Here is a 20400-nt window from a genome sequence, read left to right as displayed (position 1 = left end):
AAACTGGGCTGGTTAGAGGCTCCCTCCACCATGAATTTGCCCAAACTGGGGTGGTTAGAGGCTCCCTCCACCATTAATTGGTCCAAACTGGGCTGGTTAGAGGCTCCCTCCACCATTAATTGGTCCAAACTGGGCTAATTAGAGGCTCCCTCCACCATGAATTGGTCCAAACTGGGTTTTTTAGAGGCTCCCTCCACCATGAATTTGCCCAAACTGGGCTGTTTAGAGGCTCCCTCCACCATGAATTGGTCCAAACTGGGCTGGTTAGAGGCTCCCTCCACCATGAATTGGTCCAAACTGGGCTGGTTAGAGGCTCCCTCCACCATGAATTTCCCAAAACTTGGCTGTTTAGAGGCTCCCTCCACCATTAATTGGTCCAAACTGGGCTGGTTAGAGGCTCCCTCCACCATGAATTGGTCCAAACTGGGGTTTTTAGAGGCTCCCTCCACCATGAATTGGTCCAAACTGGGGTTTTTAGAGTCTCCCTCCACCATGAATTGGTCCAAACTGGGGTTTTTAGAGTCTCCCTCCACCATGAATTGGTCCAAACTGGGGTTTTTAGAGGCTCCCTCCACCATGAATTTGCCCAAACTCTGCTGGTTAGAGGCTCAATCCACCCTGATTTTCAAAACAAATGTTGGTGCCAACCTCAACTTACTACAAGGGCCAAATTCACTGCTGGTGACAAGCTCTCCTCACTGCAAGTGCCAAATACACATGTTTCAAGGTGTTTTCCTACTGTCAGAGAGGTGGTATTGAGTGTGTAAAGTGTGTAGTTGTTAGGCTGTGATGTTGGGGTAATAGAGGGTCTTTGGTGTGTTAGATGCCCCCAGACATGCTTCCCCTGCTGTCCCAGTGTCATTCCAGAGGTGTTGGCATCATTTCCTGGGGTGTCATAGTGGACTTGGTGACCCTCCAGACACGGATTTGGGTTTCCCCCTTAACGAGTATCTGTTCCCCATAGACTATAATGGGGTTCGAAACCCGTTCGAACACACGAACATTGAGCGGCTGTTCGAATCGAATTTCGAACCTCGAACATTTTAGTGTTCGCTCATCTCTAATCTTAATCATTTTTAGTTCTAAATATTTTGGTATTTGCAACAGCCATTTCAGTTTGATATATCTAATAACTGATGGACACAGTAATATTTCAGGATTGAAATGAGGTTTATTGTACTAACAGAAAATGTGCAATATGCATTAAACCAAAATTTGACCGGTGCAAAAGTATGGGCACCTCAACAGAAAAGTGACATTAATATTTAGTAGATCCTCCTTTTGCAAAGATAACAGCCTCTAGTCGCTTCCTGTAGCTTTTAATCAGTTCCTGGATCCTGGATAAAGGTATTTTGGACAAACAATTCAAGTTCAGTTAAGTTAGATGGTCGCCGAGCATGGACAGCCCGCTTCAAATCATCCCACAGATGTTCAATGATATTCAGGTCTGGGGACTGGGATGGCCATTCCAGAACATTGTAATTGTTCCTCTGCATGAATGCCTGAGTTGATTTGGAGCGGTGTTTTGGATCATTGTCTTGCTGAAATATCCATCCCCGGCGTAACTTCAACTTCGTCACTGATTCTTGAACATTATTCTCAAGAATCTGCTGATACTGAGTGGAATCCATGCGACCCTCAACTTTAACAAGATTCCCGGTGCCGGCATTGGCCACACAGCCCCAAAGCATGATGGAACCTCCACCAAATTTTACAGTGGGTAGCATGTGTTTTTCTTGGAATGCTGTTTCTTTTTGGACGCCATGCATAACGCCTTTTTTTATAACCAAACAACTCAATTTTTGTTTCCAAAATGAAGCTGCCTTGTCCAAATGTGCTTTTTCATACCTCAGGCAACTCTATTTGTGGCGTACGTGCAGAAACGGCTTCTTTCTCATCACTCTCCCATACAGCTTCTATTTGTGCAAAGTGCGCTGTATAGTTGACCGATGCACAGTGACACCATCTGCAGCAAGATGATGCTGCAGCTCTTTGGAGGTGGTCTGTGGATTGTCCTTGACTCTTCTCACCATTCTTCTTGTCTGCCTTTCTGATATTTTTCTTGGCCTGCCACTTCTGGGCTTAACAAGAACTGTCCCTGTGGTCTTCCATTTCCTTACTATGTTCCTCACAGTGGAAACTGACAGGTTAAATCTCTGAGACAACGTTTTGTATCCTTCCCCTGAACAACTATGTTGAACAATCTTTGTTTTCAGATCATTTGAGAGCGGGCTGTCCATGTTCGGCGACCATCAAACTTAACTGAACTTGAATTGTTTTGTAGAAAGAAATAGTCCAAAATACCTTCATCCAGGATCCAGGAACTGATTAACAGCTACAGGAAGTGACTAGAGGCTGTTATCTTTGCAAAAGGAGGATCTACTAAATATTAATGTCACTTTTCTGTTGAGGTGCCCATATTTTTGCACCGGTCAAATTTTGGTTTAATGCATATTGCGCATTTTCTGTTAGTACAATAAACCTCATTTCAATCCTGAAATATTACTGTGTCCATCAGTTATTAGATATATCAAACTGAAATGGCTGTTGCAAACACCAAAATATTTAGAACTAAAAATGATTAAGATTAATAGGGGTGCCCAAACTTTTTCATAGGACTGTAATTTGCTGCTCTCAATAAGGGGATCATCTACTGTGCTGGATAATGGGGTGCTCTTCTGCTCTGCATAAGGGGATGGTCTACAATATTTACCTGCTGTCGTGTACTTAGCTCAGTACGATAGCTCACCTATGACATACATTATGCGGTGTATTTTATTACATAGTGAATTTATGTGTAATATCTATCAATAACAACGCTGCAGCCCCTTCATTCTCTGCATCGGTGGAGACCCTTATGCTGATGATTGATGACAACATATTCAATGCTATAGCTAATTTTTTGTTGTTTCCCACTGCAACCAATAAGAACTTAGTTTTGATTTCTTAACCTGTTCTGGAAATATGAAAGCTGCTCTGTGATTGGTTGGTTTGGACAACAAGGCCACGTCTTCTATTTCAAGACTTCTATTTTAATACTATGAGCCTTATATAGATAAAATTGTGAAAATCTTCTTTCCTGGATCACCTTCACCACATCTTTCAGGAGTTGCTGCCTCCTATGGTCAGGTATATGAGAATATGTGAATGGCCAAATAAACAGTCAGGTTCTATTTATATGGTCACAAACTTTCCCAGGTTTAATGTGGTGCTGGAGCTAAACTGGAGCTTTCTATCACAGTCAAAGCCCCCGTACTTTCTCTATATGTCCTGCATGATCCTGAGGTTGTTATTAAGTAAGTAAGCTTTATACGTGCCCTGCCACTGTACTGCTTCTATCGATGTATATAGTCTATGGGGTCCATGTGCTTTCACTGACACACCGCTTGCAGTTGCGTTTGGTATTCCATTCTGGGGGTCCTCATGCGGACTCACCCGGACGGAATACCATCGCAGATGTGAACAAGGCCTTAGAGGTGCTCAGTGCAGTAGCATCCAGCCCCAGAGGTAGCCAGATCAATTAATAACAGAAATGCAAGTGTATCCTATAAAGTAACAGCAAATAGAACATAGACATTATTGAATGATCTGAACCACAGCAATGGTAATAGGAATGAAAGAATTACAGACATTATCAGTATCACATTAAAAGAAAAACCCAAAGATAAATGCCAGATCAGAACATACAAAAATGCAGGGTTAGTATTTTATCTGAGTGACTGCATTCCATGTGCATTGTCAGTTTACAATGCAGTCTATGGAAAGGGGAGGAGGATAAAAAGAGAAAAAGAGATATGAAGCCTATAGCAATAAATGAGTCATTTCTGCACATTGTGAAAGAGAACTGTCTCTATACAGTGCAAATGTCTCTCTGTTTTGAAGATATCTCCTCTTCCTCCCCTCCATAGACATCTATTGTATTGTAAGATATGAACAGTAGCAGCAGAAGGAAAATAAGAGAAGATCAAAGCACTTTCCTTATTAAATAATATTACAAATGTTGCTATCTTTATTATGAATAAAAAAAGAAATTAAATAAAAGGTTAATTACATTTGAATGGAACCAATAATAATCTCCAGGAATGAGAACTTGGATTTATGATGGGTTGAGACTTATATCGCAAATTCATTAATAATTTTCTTTCTAGGGTCTCAAAACAATAAATGAGTCATGTAGAAGAAATTTCAGATTTTATAAACAGTCCTTATACTGTAGCTCAACTATCCCTTAGAATTACCATTTTGTAACCACTAGATGGCGCGCACACACTACACACAGCAACATCATTGATCTTTTTGCTATATGGATTTTACTTTTTCCAAATAATTGAAACAATTGTAATAATTGCACTGATAGTCTTTATTATGACCCTTATATGTAGTTATAAGAGAAGGGGTCTGATGTAGGCTATACTATATGTAATAAGGGATTACAGCTGTAGTAACAGTGGGAAACCTGGGGTAGGGGGCTGTACAGTGTGGCTGATCAGGAGGATGAGCACACTTGGGAGGGATTGTAGAGAAGTGAAGGAGGATCAGCTCACTGCAGACTGTTACTAGCTGGGAGCATCTCTGACTCATAGACCCCAGCTCCATACACAAGGAGTTCACCTGGTATCCAGGCACCTGACTCAACTGTGATTCATTGCATTACAATTACAGAATGGATAGTCAGGAGATGTCTTCTCCTTCCAGGACTGACTCTTCAGAAGAGATCAGCTCATCCCTGCACATGACTAAAGGCATGTCCATCTTCCTGGATGTAAGTATGACTGGAGCTCTATGTTCTGACCATCATTTCTTTCTGAGACTCTTTACTGGGCAGATAGCAAGTGACAAGTCAGTGTCCATGTCTGGTTAATAATAAAACTTTTATTCACAGGAGTTACAGCAACATGTCAGTCCTGAATCTCACACCCTGAAGAAGTCATCACTTACTAGAGGGAGGTAATAATTCATCAGGATAGGTAGGCGGTAGGATAGGTAGGTAGGTAGGTAGGTAGGTAGGTAGATAGATAGATAGATAGATAGATAGATAGATAGATAGATAGATAGATAGATAGATGAATATAATACTATAGATAGAGAAAGAGAGAGAGAGAGGAGAGATTAAAATAAAAGATAAAAGAGAGAGATGGATATAATAGATGAAAAGATAGACAGATAAAAGAGAGCTAGATGAATATAAAAAGATAGATAAAATAAAGATAGATAGATAGATAGATAGATAGATGACAGCTAGAGTCATATCAGTCAGTCCTTATAAAACTAGTCTGCAAATATATATATATATATATATATATATATATATATATATATATATATATAATTATTATTATTATTATTATTATTATTATTGCTGTTGTTGTTGTTATTCAGCACTATCCAGGTTACTAGATCTACTCTAAGTGATGTCTCTTTATTTATGTCCTATTCTATACATTTGCAAAACACAAGTGCTAATATTTATGGCAGAAACCAACATGAAATATTCAATAGAACTAAGTGAGACCTAATATTGTACAATGAAGAAATGTCATGTAAATGACAATATGAAAATGATATGACCATGGAATTTCATTCAATTACATAATATTACATTCTGTATCACATGATCCACTTCTACAATATTCTCTGTGCTGTTTTATTGGATATTACAAGCATGCTAGTGTCTGAAACCCCAGTGTTCGGCTTCGATATTGATTCTTTCTAAATTAAGAACAAAGTAAAGAGGGGATTAATTATAGGTAAGGAATTGTCCTTGGCATTACGTGCAGAGCAGTCATTCCTAAGGTACTGAATATAAGGAAGATGCTGTAATAGTCCTATCTATCTATCTATCTATCTATCTATCTATCTATCTATCTATCTATCTATCTCCTATATCTATCTATTTATCTATCTATCTATCTATCTATCTATCTATCTATCTATCTATCTATCTATCTATCTATCTATCTATCTATCTATCTATCTATCTCCTATATCTATCTATTTATCTATCTATCTATCTATCTATCTATCTATCTATCTATCTATCTATCTATCTATCTATCTATCTATCTATCTATCTATCTATCTATCTATCTACACACAGTGACTCCTTTCCAAATGTCCCCTTATTTTAAACCTTTACCATCTCTTTGTCTACACTACATTTCCCTTCATATATTTTCTATTTCCATATGTATATCCTATTGTATGTTATTGGCCACATTTCTTATTAGAGGACCAGCCCTCTAAATACTGTATATCAAGGTGCCACCATTTGTATGTGGTTAAGGAGTCAGTTTATATCAATAACAATCACATTGTATATCCATCAGCAAAGGCTCAATTCACACCAAGTCTGTAGTGGATAGATGAGGTATGTACTGGAAAAGTCTAATAATCTAATGTACACATAGACTTTATTAACTAAATAGATGCCAGAATACTGTCCTATTGTGTACTATATATTTGGCCTTTAATCTACAGTTAAAGTGGGTTTTTTTTTCACACGGATCGATATGTGATTTGTCAGGGTCTGACACCCAGAACAAGCACAGATTAGCTGTTCTAGCAGTGTCTGGGTGTCAGAATCTGGTAGTCAAGTAATAGAGAGCTGTGCAGCGTCCTGGTCCATTGCATAGCAGGCGTTCCGGCTCCTATTACTTGCACCTGGAGACTGCTAGAACAGCTGATCTGTGCAGGGTCTTGGTGTCGTACCCCAACAAATCATATACTGATGATTTATACTGTGGAAAGGTTATCTATATGAAAATTAGATTTGGATCTAGAAAACCCCTTTAAGTCAACTGTATTGAAAAGTGTAGTTGGCTTTGCTTTCCAGTCCAAGCTGTATACGGTAGTGCAATGCTTTTGACCTCTAATGGCAACTATTATATTCCATATATCTTTTGTATCCACTCAGCAGTTCATTTACATCAGTTCCAGTACATACAATGTATCACTAAGATGTCATATAACATTACTGATGCACATATGTTGTGAGTAGCGTCTTCCAGTATATGGGACACCCGACATGTTGCTGTCTGCCCGCTCTGAGCTGTCTCTTCTCCGTCAATGACATCCAGTTTTACAATATTATGTAATATTTCTTGCTATATATAAAGTATCCCAGTGAGGAATATTTCATGCTTATTGATATGGAACTAATGAAAATGAATAATTGTTCAATGAACTATTAAAAAAACAGATTTTATGTCATGTCTTTGACAATTAACCCTGAAATAGTATAAAAGGGCCGCAGCCAAAAAGTGTCAGGGTATATTCACACGTAGCAGATTTGTTGCAGGTATCTCTGCGAGTAAAAATCAGTTCCATTTATCTGAATGCAGTTTTCTTCTGCAGCATGTAAATGGATTTCTACATACAATTTAAGGCTGTATTCACACAGAGTAACGCCAGGCGTTTTTTGTGTGCTTTTTGCACATAGCACTGCGTTAACGCCGCGTGTACGCCGTGTTAACGCCGCGCTATTTTGTGGTGGCGTTGCCTGGCGTTAACGCGGCGTATACGCGGCGTTAACGCGGCGCTACATGGCGTTAACGCGGCGCTATGTGCAAAAAACACACAAAAAACGCCTGGCGTTACTCTGTGTGAATACAGCCTAAGAGTTTTTACCATGTTACAAAGTGGCGTATGTGGCGTTAATGGCGTATATTGCTAGGACATGGCATCACTGTGTCAACTGGGGGCCGATCTCTGGGGCCCACATTGATCCCAAAACTAAAGGGGACGCAGCACTGGTTTAGCTCTTCACTGCCTGTATTGTGTTTCCCTGCACTCTCCCTTTTACATGTATGGGGCTGGCTTCAGTTCCCAGGGAGCCGTGCTGTGCAGGGAGAACCTAGAAAGGGGAGCAGTGGTAAATCTATGCTGTACCCACTGATCAGAAAGTGATGGTATATTCATAAGATGAGGAACATCCCTTTAAGGGGTTATCTAAGATCTAAGGGTCAAAGACACTGTTGACCTGTCTCGGACAACCCCTTTAAGCTCATTGAGGATTTTCTAGACTGGTTCCATGGTTTATTTTATTGTACAGTGCATACAGATATATAGGAAATTATATGATTTACAATTCGGTATATAAATAACAGTTTTAAATAAAATTATATCCTTTTAAAGGGAGTTACATGGAAAATACTCTTCAATCTGCAGGCAGCATGTTATAGAGCAGGAGGAGCTGAGCAGATTGATGTATAGGTTTGTGGGAAAAGATTCAGCATAACCTGTCATTTCTTCACTGAAATATCTGCTCTTTCTATGCCAAGAAGCCTAGGGGGCGGAGCTATCAGTGTGTGCACAGTCGTAGAGGAGAGGCTGTCAGTCACTGATAGCTCCGCCTCCTGGACGTCTCAGCATAGAAAGAGCAGAGATTTCACTGGAGGAATGACAAGTTATATTGAATCTTTTCCCACAAAACTATACATCAATCTGCTCCGCTCCTCCTGCTCTATAACATGCTGCCTTCAAATTAGACTGCATTTTAGCCTTAAGTTTATTTATAGATCAAAACAAACATGAGAATTGATACAGAAAGTCTATTATATATACAGAAAGTGTTACACTCTGCACCCCCCATTCTGCCCTATGTGAGCAAGAGGAGGAAATGGGTGGTGTAGGCTGTGTGTGAACAAGAGGGGTACATGGGCATGCAGGCTGTGTGTGAGCAAAGAGGGTGACCTGGGGGCGCAGGCTGTGTGTGGGAGAAAGAAGGGGGAATGGGGGTGCAGGCTGTGTGTGAGCAAGAGTGTGGTGGAATGGGGAGTTCCCCCCTCCAGATCACCCTCTTGCTCGCACACAGCTTGCACCCCCATTTCCCCTCTTGCTTATACACACCCTGCACCCCACGTCACCCTCTTATTCACAAACAGCCTGCACGCGCATGTACCCCTCTTGGAGGGGGCCCCGCCATTCCTAGTTACGCCACTGATAGATAGATAGACAGATAGATGGACAGATAGATAGATAGACGGATGGATGGATAGATAGATAGATAGATAGATAGATAGAAAGAAAGAAAGATGAATAGGCTGTTTTTACCTATATAACCACATCTCCTACTGCCGGTGAGTCACATATCCCATCAGGTAATGCTGCTGTATTTTCCGAGCTTCTACAAGATATATTAAAAAGATGTCAAATAAGAATTAATTGGCATGAATAATCCTGTCACTTGTACTGAGATAGTAATTCCTTTTTTCTTTTCTTTTCAGATACTGAGAAGAGCAGACAAGAATGGTGAGAACATGACAGCATTGAATTTATCATTAAATATCTGTATAGAGTGAAGATTATATATGTGTCTGCGAAGGACAGCGATGATATAGAGCTATGATAATTAGGAGGACACTGTATGACATGTGCAGGCCCATCTGTGGGGGCTACTTGCCAAAAAACGGCTAGCCACAACTGGATGCCAGTGCAGTGCTTACAGTGCATCGGCATCCAGTCGCGGCATTCCGCTCCAGATTAGGCTCAAATGAATGGGCTTAGACGGGAGAGAGTGTCGCGCCGCGGACATCCGTGGCTGAATCAGCCGCGGAATCCGTCTGAAGAAAGGGCATGTCGCTTGTTTTTTCTGCGAGCGGGAACAAACACTCACGGAAGAAGGAACCTATTGAATTCAATGGGAGGGTTTTTTTGAGCCAGATTCTGACGCAGATTCCGCATCAAAATCCAGACCAAAAAACCTCATATGAACCCGACTTTAGCCTTACAGTTCCAGCAAAGTGAATGAGATTTCATGTAGAGGGGTTGTCTGGGTATTGGTAATTTACTTATCTGTCCTGGGTTATTTCAGATGAAGGGCCCTGCTCTGCCCCCCAGTTTCGCTCTGCACTCTTCCTTCCCTGATCTAAATATTTATTACCTAATTAATTACCTACACTATGGGGCTGGCTTTACTAAAGTCAGCTCGCCCCTATAACCTAGGTAATTAATCACCTATGAGATCGGTGGAAAAGTGGCGGAGTGCCCCAGGAGGCTGGATGCTGGCTTTGGTCATATGACCCGGGGGTCCTTCATCTGCAATAACCTAGGACAGGCAAATAATTTATTAATCCCCAGTAATCCCTTTAATCTCACCCACATACTGAAGAGAAAAAAATGCTGTAGAAAAGATGTAGTTTTAAAATCAAATGCATGACCTGGGGAGGAGGAATAAGTTCCTCTCCGAATAATCACATGTATAAGTCTAGCTAAACCTTATACCTTAACAATAAGACACTGACCACCTGTTGGATTTAAATGGCCTAATTAAAGGCCGATTTTATTAACAACCTTAAATACAAACGGCAAATACTAGCACCGCCCCAAAGGGGTGGAAAGGGTGAGGCGGTGCGTACAAAGTACAACCCCCCTTAAAATCAATAAGATAACCAGATGTAACGTTAACCCCTTATAAGAGCTGAACATGCTGGCATATTCCACCTTAGGAATAAGCCACACCCCCAATCTGCCCAGGCGCGATAACTCCTACCTCGGGCAGAGTCAACAACCATTAGATTAAACACCAGTCAGACCCCTAAAGGGACCCAAGCCCAATTAGAGGACATACCGGTCATCAAACAACCCCCACTAAGGAACCCATACCAACTATGAGGTCCTATCAACTGGCCAATAGGCATCTAACCCCCAACAACCCCCGGCCACAGACTCACGGACATGACCCCTTATGACCGGGAGTCCCGCCACCGCAGAAAAGCATGCTCTACCCCATCCCTCAAACCTAGCATCCAGAGATCCGCACCGATGGCGTTCAAATGAACGCCATCACTCCGCAGATGCTCCAGAGACGGCACCTCAAGCTCCCAATGACGCACCACTACACCGCCATTACGAAGGACAAAACGTGACACAGCACGGTTGACCTTGATACGGTCTTTGTCGATACGCGCGGCCGACCTCGCATGGCGCCAAACCAGGCGGGACACGATGTCGGACCACACAACCACCAAACCTGGAAATTCAGTAAGCAAACGCAAAATATCAAATTTTATGTCTCTAATCAACTCCCTGGAGGAGCGAACCCCCAAATCGTTCCCCCCCGCGTGCAGAACCACAATGTGCGGGGGGCGATCCACCCTACTGTAAAAATGAAACTCGGGCAACACTCGACTCCACGTCAGGCCGCGAACGCCCATCCAGCGCACCACGGCATCATCACGACTCAGGCCGAGTTGCCGACCATCCGGACGCGCTTCCGCACGGATAGCACCCCAAAAAACAAAAGAATGCCCGAGGATCCAAATCAGGCAAGGACCTAGAAAACAAAAAGGGGACCACTAAAAGCAGAGACCAACAAAAACAGAGACAGCCCCGACCCCCCCCCATCCCAATGTAGGGACAAGGAAGCAAGAAAAAAGGCCCACCCCAAACACCCGTCAAGACAACAACGCAGGGCGAACATAGAGGCGAAATCGATCCGACTCCCACCTACCAATGCGCCGGACAACTTCATCCCCAAGACCCCAATGAGAAGCCTCCGTGGCGGCGCCGATGCGGAAGGAGTGGGTGCCGTAGTCACTCGGCACCTCACCCACCAGCGCCAGCGCCTTCCTAAAGACCGCAACAAACTGAAAGCGCGATAGCGACCCGCCGCCCACATGACACAAAAAGGAACCTGGCCAGGTCCTGCGCAGACCCAAAAATTCCGAAACTCCCCGAACCGGGCACGCATCACCAACCCCAGAGGGAAACAACACGATCAACCGGCCCCGGCCAACCTGATCAGTTTTTGAACGGCGCAAATGGCACTCCACCCTATCATCAAAAAACGACACATCCGAAAACTGCAAACCCCCAGAGGCAGCCACCGAGGTGCTAACTAATTCACCCACCCGAAAAGCCCCAAAAAACGCGAGAAGAAAAGCTGTGTGAAAAAGCGCCACCTCATAACTCGAAGAACACAAACCCGGCAAACAACCCAACAGTCGACAAAGCAACGAAAAGGAGACTGGCCGGCGGAGATCCCGCCGGACAACCCCGCGCCGAAAGCCCCTCATGGCCTGGCGGACCACGAAGTCCTTTGTGACATCGCAAACACCCTGAAGCCGAAACAAAAACGCCAAACCGGCCAAACGCTGCGACATGGCCGACGCTGAGCGGCCCGCAGCGAAAGCATCACCCACCCAGGACAACAACAACAACACTCTACTCTCGTCAGAACCAACACCCCCCACTAAAGTGCAATCCCTCTCCCACTCACGCCAAATCTGCTGATATCGGGCCCAAGTCGGCGCAGTCACCGACCGACGGACGAGCTCAGCCGCGGAACGGACACCAAGGACCATAGATGGGGCGGGCAATCCTCGCCCACCGCCGCTGCCTCCGGCACCAACTCCCGGAACCTGCCAAACTGAAACCGAGACAGAGCGTCAGCCACTGAATTATCAATCCCCGGAACATGACGCGCAGACACAAGCACATTCAAATCCAAACAGCGCATGACTAAATAACGCATCAAAGACACGACCGGAGGGGAAGAGGCAGTTTGAGAATTGATAATGAAAACAACCGCACTATTATCACAGTGGAAACACACCCGACGGTCACGAAACGCCGCACCCCACAACTCAACGGCCACCACAATGGGGAACAATTCCAGCAAGGCCAAATTCCTCACCAGACCGCTCTCAACCCAAGAGGCCGGCCACTCACCAACACACCAACGTCCCTGGAAATAAGCCCCGAAACCCAGAGAACCGGAAGCATCCGTAAACAAATCTAACTCGGCGCTGGACACCGCCGCCGGCAACCACAAAGAACGCCCATTAAAACGCCCCAGAAAATCCACCCACACAGCCAAGTCCGCCCTCACGTCCGCCGTAAGGCGCACGAAGTGATGAGGCGACTGCACTCCAGAAGTCAAGGCCGCCAATCTGCGACAAAAAACACGCCCCATCGGCATAATGCGACGAAGACGAACCTTACGAACACCCTGAAAAAGCCGTAGAGACTCCTTAAGGTCCTCAAGCTTATCCGCCGGCAAGCGCGATTCCATGAGGACCGAGTCCAAGTCAATACCCAGGAACTTCATCACCGGCGCCGGCCCCTCAGTCTTCTCCGGAGCCAACGGGACCCCAAACAACTCTGCCACCCGCTCAACCGTCCGCAACAGGACCAGACAATCAGAAGAACCCCGAGGCCCAACACAGAGGAAGTCATCCAGGTAATGGATGACCACCGACATACCGGAGACATCACGGACCACCCACTCTAAAAAGGAACTAAATGCTTCGAAATACGCACAAGAAATAGCACAGCCCATAGGCAAACAACAGTCGACATAAAAGGCACCCTCCCAAAAACACCCCAACAAATGAAAACTGTCCGGATGAACCGGCAACAAACGGAAGGCCGCTTCAATGTCCGTTTTGGCCATGAGGGCCCCCGGACCGGCCTTACGGACCAACGCAACTGCGCGGTCAAAAGAAGCGTAGGAGACTCGGGACAAAGAGGGGTCGATCCCGTCGTTGACGGACGACCCCGCCGGGAAGGACAAATGGTGAATAAGCCGGAACGTGTTAGGCTCCCGCTTCGGCACCACCCCCAAAGGCGACACCCTCAAATTGGGCCACGGAGGGGACTCAAAGGGGCCAGCCATGCGGCCCAGCTCGACCTCCTTCCGCAGCTTGTCCCTAACAACCTCCGGATGCTCCTGGGCAGATTTTAAATTGCCCGGGCGAAAAACCGGGGCAGACGCATCGAAGGGGATGCGGAAACCCTCACTAAAACCCTCCTCCAAGAGCCGGGCAGCCACCCGGTCTGGGTACCTATTTAGGAAAGGCCGCATTGCCGCGACCCTCACCGGAGTCCTCCCTCTTGTCCACACCATCGCCCCCTTTACCCTTTCCTTTCTTAAAACACTTGTGGAGGCCGTGACTTCCCCCACACCCGGAGCACTCGTGCTTAAAGCGACAAGTGGCCCCGAATTTGCACAAGCCCTCATTGAAGAGCCAGCAATAGCCCTTACGCTGTGTACCCGGGGATCCGGCCGCAGAGCCCGAACCACCGCCCCCCCCCCCGAAAGGGCTGGCTAGCAGGAGCCGCCATCAAACGCATCCACAAGGAGATATCCTTGTGATCCCAGCGCAGGCTAGGACGAACCGCCTTCCGCTGCCGAAACTGCTCATCATAGCGGAGCCAAGCGACTCCACCATAGACCCGATGAGCCTCCCCTATGGCATCCATATACCCAAAAAGAGCGGAACAATGTTCCGACTCCTTTTCCCCAATCACACTCGCCAGAATAGCAAAAGCCTGCAGCCAGTTCAAGAACGTGCGGGGAATGAGGCGATACCGCCGTTTTTCCTCGTCGTCCTTTTTGGAACCACTAGGCTTAACCTTATCAAGGTTAAACTTGTCAAGAGGAAGCAGAGAAAAAATCTCCACGTATTCCCCTTTCCAAATGTTGTCACGCACGTCCTGTTTCAGATGGGCACCCAGAGGGCCCTCAAAACAGACATAAACCTCCCCTTTCGCCCTATCATCCAAGCGCACCAAATCAACCGCCTTCTCAGTCCCGGTTTCCCCTGACCCCGATGGCACCGGCCCAAATATAAGCCGACCCCCCTAATTTTACCACAAAAAACTGGGAAAACTTATTGACTCGAGTATAAGCCTAGGGGGGGAAATGCAGCAGCTACTGGAAAATTTCAAAAATTAAAATGGTCGGAGTTTTTGGGTGCAGTAGTTGCTTGGAAAGGGGAGGGGGTGTTTTGGTTGTCTGTCTGCCCCTTCCCTGAGCTTCAGGACTGGGTTTTTTCTTCCCCCCCACTTGGAATTCAGTCTGGCTGAATATAGGGTATCTGCAGTGCTTCTATAAACCCCTTCCCGATGGAACAGGAGCACTGCAGATCCCCTATATTCAGTAGACCGGGCGCTGTCAGACACAGGGATACCTAATGTGTATGCGTTTCACAGTCATTTTCTACTTTTGTATGTATTCTAGGAAAAGGAGTGTTTTAGAACTTTTATGTTTTTAAAATCTTCTTTTTTTTTCTTTTGCACTATTTTATGGGAGATTCTATACATTAATATTGTGGCTGATCATAGACCCTCCCTCCTTAAAAAAAAAAAAAAAAAAATTTTTTTTTTTTTTTTTTGCTGACTCGAGTATAAGCCGAGGGGGGCTTTTTCAGCACAAAAACTGGGCTGAAAAATTCGGCTTATACTCGAGTATATACGGTATATGGGGAGCAAAAGTAAAAAATGCAGCCAAAAGGCAGCAATTTTTTAACCATGTTCTGCTATGTGTATCCTTAACCTTGGAGTTCACATTTTGTAATTTATGCTGCAAAATAGCAATAAAAAATACGGTACTCGAGTAAATTCACCCAATCACTTTTGCCCTTCGGACAGCACAAGGTCTAGACCCCAGGGCACAGATTGTCTGGCACCTTACACTCCTCATGTCAAAGCCTTAAATAGCATTTTAGTTTTTAATCCTTATATAGGTTCAACAGTTCTTAGCATGTTGTATGTTCTTAGCATGCTGTATTTATAGCAGTCAGATCACTGTTTTTCCAATACAGAGATCCAAATCCTCAGCATATAACATTCAGACTACCTGCAGCCACCACTAGGGGGAGGCACATAACAACTTCCTGCATACAGGAACTTATTAAAGGGGTAGTCCAGGATATTTTACTATTGCAGTAGGAGGGAAGGTGAAAATAATAAAAAAAAAATACTATATCGTACCTGAAAACTGGTGTAAGTTATACCTAAAATCTATAACAACTTCTAACTGGCGTAAATTTAAATTTTGGTGCAAAGGACCTCAAATGGTGCACCTGAATTATTAAGAGGTCGGAGCCTTTAAGACCTGTAGTATGTTATGGATGTTGGGTGTGGTATCTAGCTTTATTTCCTATCTTTTGTCCGTGTACACCTATGTAAAGACATACAGGACGCAGGATCTAGGCCCCACTTTGCGTACTGAACTATTGTGCCGCCATATTTGATAATTGTATCTTGTGTTATTCATGATGAATGTTGCTGATCAGTAATATGGCGATCTCTTCACGGGGAGCCTGTCACAGGGGAATTGCTGCCCCAGCTGCCATGGAGACAAGGTTAGTATTAGGAATATATTTGGCCAGCATGAAGGTGTAGTGACGTCCAAACCCTGAGCTTGCCACGTGGCCAGTCTTTCCTGTCAGTGAGGGGAATAAGCGTCCGTCCTATTGCTGAGGGAAACAGTTGTGTCCGGTGAAGTGAAGTCTGTATGACTAGAAGCCATTCCTCTCGAGTTGTGTAGGTTGTTGGAGGACGTTAGACATTGTTATACTTGTCTCATAGAACATTTTAAGTACGGTCTTCAATGATAAATCCTTAAGCTAGGACATCAGCGTGACCACTGCTGGGACCAGTCAGCAGAACAATGGGAAAACAGGGCCTACTGAAGTACAATGACTGTAGGATAACATACAGTGATATATACACTATATGTGTGTGACTGTACCTGGTACTGACATGACATGGCAAGGCCTGAACTAGGGATTCTGCCCGACCACCCGCCTGACTAGAAATAAATGTACAACTCAATAAAGCCGACGCTATATTGTATTTTCTTCAGTATAAAATCTATTAGAAAAACACAGACTACATTGACATCAAACAACAATGCTGTAGCCGAGTCCCTGACAACCAACGTCTTGACCTTTTTGATAAAGACACTTCATCAAATGTAAATGGTACCCTGCAACCACTAGCCGCAATCCTTGTCCTAGCTAAAGTGGAGTAGCCATAGGTAAACAAAGCCAACTTCCCATGGTCCGTCTGCTAGAGTAGCCCCAAAATAGCGTGTGTGAATATATATATATATATATATATATATATATATATATATATATATATATATATATATAATCTTGTAAGGGTCTGGGGTTGCTAGTTGGGGCGGCATAGACACACAAGTCCAGTTTCTTTTAGCCCAAAACAAAGGTAGAGTTTATTTTCACTCAAAAATATAGTGCAGCAACTAAAGGAAACAATACAAAAATAAACCCCTGCCCGGCTGGGCTCTAACTAAGCATAGAATAGGTTACCTCACCTAGAGTAACAGAAATCCAAAAATCAGTTGAATCACTCAGGGGACAGCTCCAAAAATATGACCTCTCTGTCAGCTCTCCAGCCAAGCTCTGCCAAAGGTCTGCTGCTGGAGCTGGCTTCTTATGCCTCCTTGATGAGGAGACTCTCAACAACTGAGTCGCTGTCGGAACATCCCCAAAGTGTGGACTGGAGGGGGGCGGAATGACAGGTCCCACTACCAACCTACCTGCCATTCCTAAAAATCAAGCCCAGTAACTGGAACTTTGAAATAACACTCAGCAGACAGAATTATCTGCTGAGAAACATTCTTTCTGGAGTTTTTTCATCTCACCCACCTTAGTAGTCTGGGTGAGATGTACACCACCTCCATTACCTGACCAGCCATCGGCTTACTATATATATATATATATATATATATATATATCCCTGATGTAATCCATTAACCCATGCCTGCCCAGCCATGTCATGACCACACTTCTCCCAGCATTTGGCCGACTTCTGTGCTACCATTCTGCCCATTCACTTCAATAGGCTAAGGTGGAAGATGTAATATATCATACCGTACTTGTATGTACATTGGTGTGCCTCAAAAGGCAGTGAAGAGGTCATGACGTACTGCTATGGGGTTCTGAGGAATTCACAAACTACATTGATGGATTGTAATCCATGTCAAGGCTAAGCCATGAAAAAATATAAATTTTTGTAAACACATTAAATATTATTTTCAATCTAGATAAAAACTACAGTATATGTATTGCTATAGCAGCATTTAGCCCTAGGTCACTGGTACTTTCACTCCAATGTCAAGCTGCGTTCACATGGTGCAATTTTTTATTGAAAAACTGCTAGCCTTTTTGTGCAAAAACACACTGTCATACAGAATAATGTCTAAATATCGGTCCCTCCACATAGTATAATTATAATAATCCATAGTGGCTCCTCCACACAGTATAATGTCCCATAGCAGCCCCTCCTCATGGTATAATGTCCCATAGCAGCCCCTCCTCATGGTATAATGTCCCATAGCGGCCCCTCCATCAGTATCATGCCCAATAGTGGCCCCTCCTTGTGGTGAAATGTCCCATAATGGCCCCTCCACACAGTGTAATGTCCCATAGTATCCCCTTTACAAATTATAATGTCCTATAGTGGGCCCTCCACATGGAATAATGCCCCATAGTGGCCTCTCTGCACAGTATAGTATCTACAATGAATTTTCCAAAAATGTCAGGTTCAGCCAAACCCATAATTTTTGGGGTTTGCCACTCACTAGCTATTATTATACTCTGGGGTCTCTTGAGATATTACAAAGTTACTTACAATCTGCTGTACTATTAATTTAAAGGGATTCTATCATTAGAATTATTTTTTCAGGCCTACCACATCGGAATAGCCTTAAGAAAGGCTGTTTGTCCCCTAGGCTATTTCTTCTCTGCGCCCCTGTTCTGGTGATATTCACGGTTTTCACTGTATGCAAATAAGTCTCCAGACAGCACTGGGGGCGGTCCCTCTGCACTCAAACAGCACTGGGATGTCCCCTGTGCTGCCTGCAGACTCTCCAGAGACGCCCTCTATCTTCTTTTTGCGACTGCCTCTTCTCCGCATCTTCAATCAAAAGCGCCGACTGTGCATGTGTGGTGGCCATTTTCCTGTGGCCAAACGGACAATCGCGTCTGAGGCCACAGGAACATGGCCGCTGCACATGCGCAGTTGGCACTTTCGGTTGAAGGTGCGGGGAAGAGGCGGCCGCGAGAATAAGATGGAGGGAGTTGCTGGAGAGTCTGCAGGTAGCACAGGGAACGCCCCCAGTGCTGTTTGATTACAGGGGGGTCACATCCAGTGCTGTCTGGAGACTTATTTGCATACAGTGAAAACCGTGAATATCACCGGAACGGCAGCACAGGAAGACATCTAAAGGTGGGGCAGAATAGCCTTTTTTTTAATTCCAACGTGGTAGGCCTGAAAAAAGGATTCTAATGATAATTTGTTGAAACAATACAGTTTAGTTCTTAAAAGGGTCCTGCACTGCTAAAGCCACCACTACACTTTGTATGGCATGTAAACATTACAGGGAACCTTGCTTGGCTGGAGCAGCTGATCTGCGGGGGCCTGGGCAGCGCCGCACCTCCCATGAGGCGACTTGAAGCGACCGCTTCAGGCGGCGCTATGCCAGGGCCTCGGGAGGGCAGCATTTTTGCTGACCTAAGCCAGTCCAGGACAAGCTGTCCTGGACTGGCTTAGTGTCATCGTGTCTGCAGCCCGACACGTGAAGCGAGCGGTGTATTGGGGCGGCCCTGCTGGACACAGCGCTGCTCCAGCAGCCGCCCCTCACACTCAGGCAGAGAGCAGGTCCTCTCCCTGCCTGCTCTCTGCCTGCGAACGCCGCTCGCTCCACTCGGCCCCGCCCCCTTTCCCTTCGGCTCCACCCTTTCCTATCGGCCCCTCCCCTTTCTTGCGACTCCCCCTCCTGGGGGGGGGGGCTTTCTGACGTCTGCTTCAGGCAGCAGAAAGCCCAGGTTCACCCCTGGGCCTGGGTAATTGGACCCTTGCATATCTAATATTGATGGCCTTAGGATAAGCCACTAATTTTAGAAAGTGGATAACCCCTTTAAATACTTGAACGCTTGTGTATATTTCCATGTTAGGCAGTCCCCGCAGAACATACAGTACCTGAGCTGTTGTGACTTGTATGTGAAATGTATGCAGCTTGTAAGAAAGCTGCATTTAAAGCCCTTCCATGTTTTAGATACGTTTGATGTATCTCAGCTGCCGGTTAGTACATAAGTCTCTCGACAGCTAGAACAAATAATTGTAAAGAACAAAAATAGCCGAGCAGCCGACGTAATTTATCATGATGCATTGTACAAAGGGAAAAACGAATCTCTTTTGTGTTCGGGTTCTTTCATGTGCGCCATTCTGATGCATTGATAAAGCATGTCTCATATGTAATTCTCCTCCCTTTATCATACACTCTTCACATCGGCCTGAAAAGCCAAATGTAAGTGCTCTCCACAAACTCAACAAATGTTAATTTCACAAAGTATCCCGAGGCTAAAAACATGTTTGTTGCAGTACTGCAGGAGCTTGTAGCGTGCCCTTGTACACTGTGTATATGATGTTTGCATAATGTAGATAAATGTGTACTAAATCTCATATCCTCAGTGTATAATTCCAGTATAAAGAGCTTCATTGAAATTAAAATCTAGATGACTGAGATTACATTATCATAATAATGAATAAATGTATATAGCCCCCCCCCCCCCCCGACTCCCATCTATGACATGCTTCATACTGTTAAAGGAGCATTGCCATGAACATACAGATATGTAACAT

General features: G+C 44.6%; 1 protein-coding gene across 1 annotated transcript in view; it reads left to right on the top strand.

Moving 5' to 3' along the window:
* Positions 1-4530: 4530 nt before the first annotated feature.
* NECAB1 (N-terminal EF-hand calcium binding protein 1) overlaps positions 4531-20400 on the top strand; it is a 115946-nt gene continuing 100076 nt past the window's right edge. The window contains exons 1-2 of the mRNA XM_075270333.1: positions 4531-4762; positions 9225-9249. Of these exons, the coding sequence (XP_075126434.1) occupies positions 4664-4762; positions 9225-9249 (124 nt within the window). The 5' untranslated portion in view covers positions 4531-4663. The remainder of the gene's footprint in view (positions 4763-9224; positions 9250-20400) is intronic.

This window comes from Leptodactylus fuscus, chromosome 4, assembly GCF_031893055.1.
Source record: "Leptodactylus fuscus isolate aLepFus1 chromosome 4, aLepFus1.hap2, whole genome shotgun sequence".
Lineage (NCBI taxonomy): Eukaryota > Metazoa > Chordata > Amphibia > Anura > Leptodactylidae > Leptodactylus > Leptodactylus fuscus.
Note: the sequence above shows the minus strand (reverse complement) of the source record. Positions and strands in the feature narration are given on the sequence as shown.